This window comes from Sinocyclocheilus grahami, unplaced genomic scaffold (assembly GCF_001515645.1).
Source record: "Sinocyclocheilus grahami isolate Dianchi unplaced genomic scaffold, SAMN03320097.WGS_v1.1 scaffold215.1, whole genome shotgun sequence".
In the NCBI taxonomy this organism is placed as follows: Eukaryota; Metazoa; Chordata; class Actinopteri; order Cypriniformes; family Cyprinidae; genus Sinocyclocheilus; species Sinocyclocheilus grahami.
The window spans coordinates 2,387,749-2,390,370 of NW_015505394.1; the positions used below are offsets into that span (position 1 = coordinate 2,387,749).

A 2,622-nucleotide genomic window follows, 5' to 3' on the forward strand; every position below is an offset into this window, starting at 1 on the left:
AGAGGGTTGAGTTTACTCAAGGAATAAAAGCACAGTTTCACCAATCATAGTTCTTGTTTACATTAGACCCGGCTCTCCTACCTGTTGATTGCAAGAGAGAACATGGCAGTGGTGCTTATGCCGAGAGAAAGTGAGACAGAGAGAGGGCTGCGTTTTTATGAACGCTGTGTTCTGACATTTGGAGGATCAAAAGATTAAGCCCTCTGTTGTCCGCACAGCCATGTGAACATGTCCCAATTAAAAGCAAGGTTTTTGTTCTCATCCCTCTCTGAGGATTTGGCCTAATTAAAATAGAAGTCAGGTGACTCTGAGTCAGCGAAATGAAAGGACGGACAAAAAGACATTGAGGTTTCATTGTGATGCCCTTTTTTCATATTTGTTTATGACTGGCAATAATGGACACTGTCAGCGATGTCAAATAGTATTTCTCGTGGCTTTTGTGTTGCTTGTGTATGATATTTTCTTTCGATCTCTGTGCCAGCGTTCAGTTAAATGTCATGTTTAGTTTTTGTGGTGAATAGACGTTTGTTCTATGAGTTTTGCAACTGGTCTCAATATATTGTGCAGCACTCACATGTGACGGGCTGTTCTGCTCATTTGTACTTTTTTCTGGATGTGTTTGGTTTAAGGTGGTTTATCTGTGGGTGTGTGTCTTTTCTGTGTTTTATACATGTGTGTTTTCGCCTTTTAGGTGCTGCTGCTGTAATGGAGCTCAGCAGGGGAGAGGTGCCACTTTATGTGAGTCTGACAGAACGATTTTCATTTTATTCCATATTTCTTTCTTCATATTTCTTTTTTTCGTTTTTTTTTTCTGATGTCCTGTCACTCTTGGTTTAACTTATGAAGTTCTATTCTTTCACTGTACCTTCAGGATCTGTCCTTTCAATTCTCTCTGGGTGCCAAAGGACAAAACTCATTTATTAAAGACTTTACCTGTGCATGAGAGAAAACTCCTCTAGAAACTATTCTGGTTGTCCAAGCTTCTGCATTATAGACAGCGTCTCTCATAACTTAGTTTACATTGTTTATAAAATGATAGAAAACAGGAACAGAAAGTTTAACAAAGTCTAACTTGCGTTCAAATGGTATGGTACAGTTTGTGTTTTCAGTTGTTTTTTACCTTAGTCTTGTGAAATTGCCTCTTTCTGGAAGTTGGTACAGTTGTTGTGTCTTAAAGAGACACAAACCTGAATAACTTGGATATTTTGAAGAATGTTTCAACTGTTGTTGTTTACACAGTGAAAATCAGTGGGGTCCAAAACAACACTGGACCCCACTGTCATTCATTGGATGGAGAAAAAAGGGCAAAACAAAAAACACTGAAACAGTATTCAAAATGTCACTTACTCCCTCTTAACCCTTGCATAAATGATTACAGAATGCTAATTTTTTGGGGTGGACTATCTCTTTAATCAAATTTTTTCCTGTTTCAGATTTCTGGGGGTTTAACCTAAATGGCTATTTATTATTTCTAGTCACTGCGACAGAAACCAAAAGAAAACACTTTCTTTAAGCCATAAGATTTGTGATGAAATGGCTGTTAAAGTTTATTCCCTTCATTAACTTCCTTAGATTATTACTAAGAAAACATTACACTACTGTAACATTCTTTTTCCACCTTGAGTAATTATTTACAGCTCCCTTAGCCTGAATTTCCGTTGAAGTTACTTAAATTACATTTACATGTATTTGGCAGACTATTTTATGCAAAGCCACTTGCAGTGCATCCAAGCTATACAATTTAATCCATATGTGCATGATCAAGGACTCCAACACATCTTGATCATCATCAATCCAGTTTCTTATCTACATGTCTTTTGTCTATAGTACTTCACTGAATCATTTAGCCGATACATTTTTACAAACTGACAGGAGCAATTCTGTTGGAGAAACCTGTGTCACTCCTTGCAAGGTTCAAACCTTCAACCTTTTTATTACTTGGCCAAATCTTTAAACCCTAGGCTACAGGAGTTGATGTTTGAGAGGTGTTGATCCCTGGACAGGAGTCCATTGTGAATCTGAAGCTCTCTTCATCGTGTGCTGGCTCAGCTGTATAATCACAGTGGGTGGGGTGAACGAGAGAGTCGCACAATCCTTCTCTGTGACCTCATTATAAAAGAGGGGCACTATGTGTTAGTTGTGTAAGCTTTTTAAGGTGTGTGTGACTGTGATGGGGATAATGTGTTATTGTAAGGGGATATGTTGTGAGTTTATAACAGACTTGCATAGTGTCAACTCTCAACTCCCCTGTACAGCACTGCAGACAAGCAGTCTCATTCACGCAGAGCTAAAAGCAATTAGTGTGTGTGTGTTAAATGCTTTCAGGTGTTCCTGGCCCCATATGTGGTACCTAGTGTGGTTGAGAAAGTGTGTTTTTTCACTTTCAAAGATGTGCTTTTTGATCAGTCAGTCCAAATAAGAGGTTTATATATGTTTCAGAAGAACAGCATTGATTGCATTTTGCTTGTTTTTGAAAGAAGTCTCGTCTTCCCCAAAGTTCATTTTCATTTGATCAAAAACATTAAAAAAAGTAATATTGTGAAATATTACAGTTTAAAATAACTGAGATAACTGTAAATTTTAAAGTGTAATTTTTTTCCATGTGTAGGCAAAGCTGCATTT

General features: G+C 37.6%; 1 protein-coding gene across 5 annotated transcripts in view; it reads left to right on the forward strand.

Annotated features, from left to right (window-relative positions):
- Window positions 1-2,622, forward strand: part of LOC107596179 (rho guanine nucleotide exchange factor 28-like) — an 83,454-nt gene that overhangs the window by 12,191 nt on the left and 68,641 nt on the right. For all 5 annotated transcript variants that reach the window (XM_016286855.1, XM_016286857.1, XM_016286856.1 and 2 more), the window contains exon 2: window positions 692-738. In XM_016286855.1, the coding sequence (XP_016142341.1) occupies window positions 706-738 (33 nt within the window). In that variant the 5' untranslated portion in view covers window positions 692-705. The remainder of the gene's footprint in view (window positions 1-691; window positions 739-2,622) is intronic.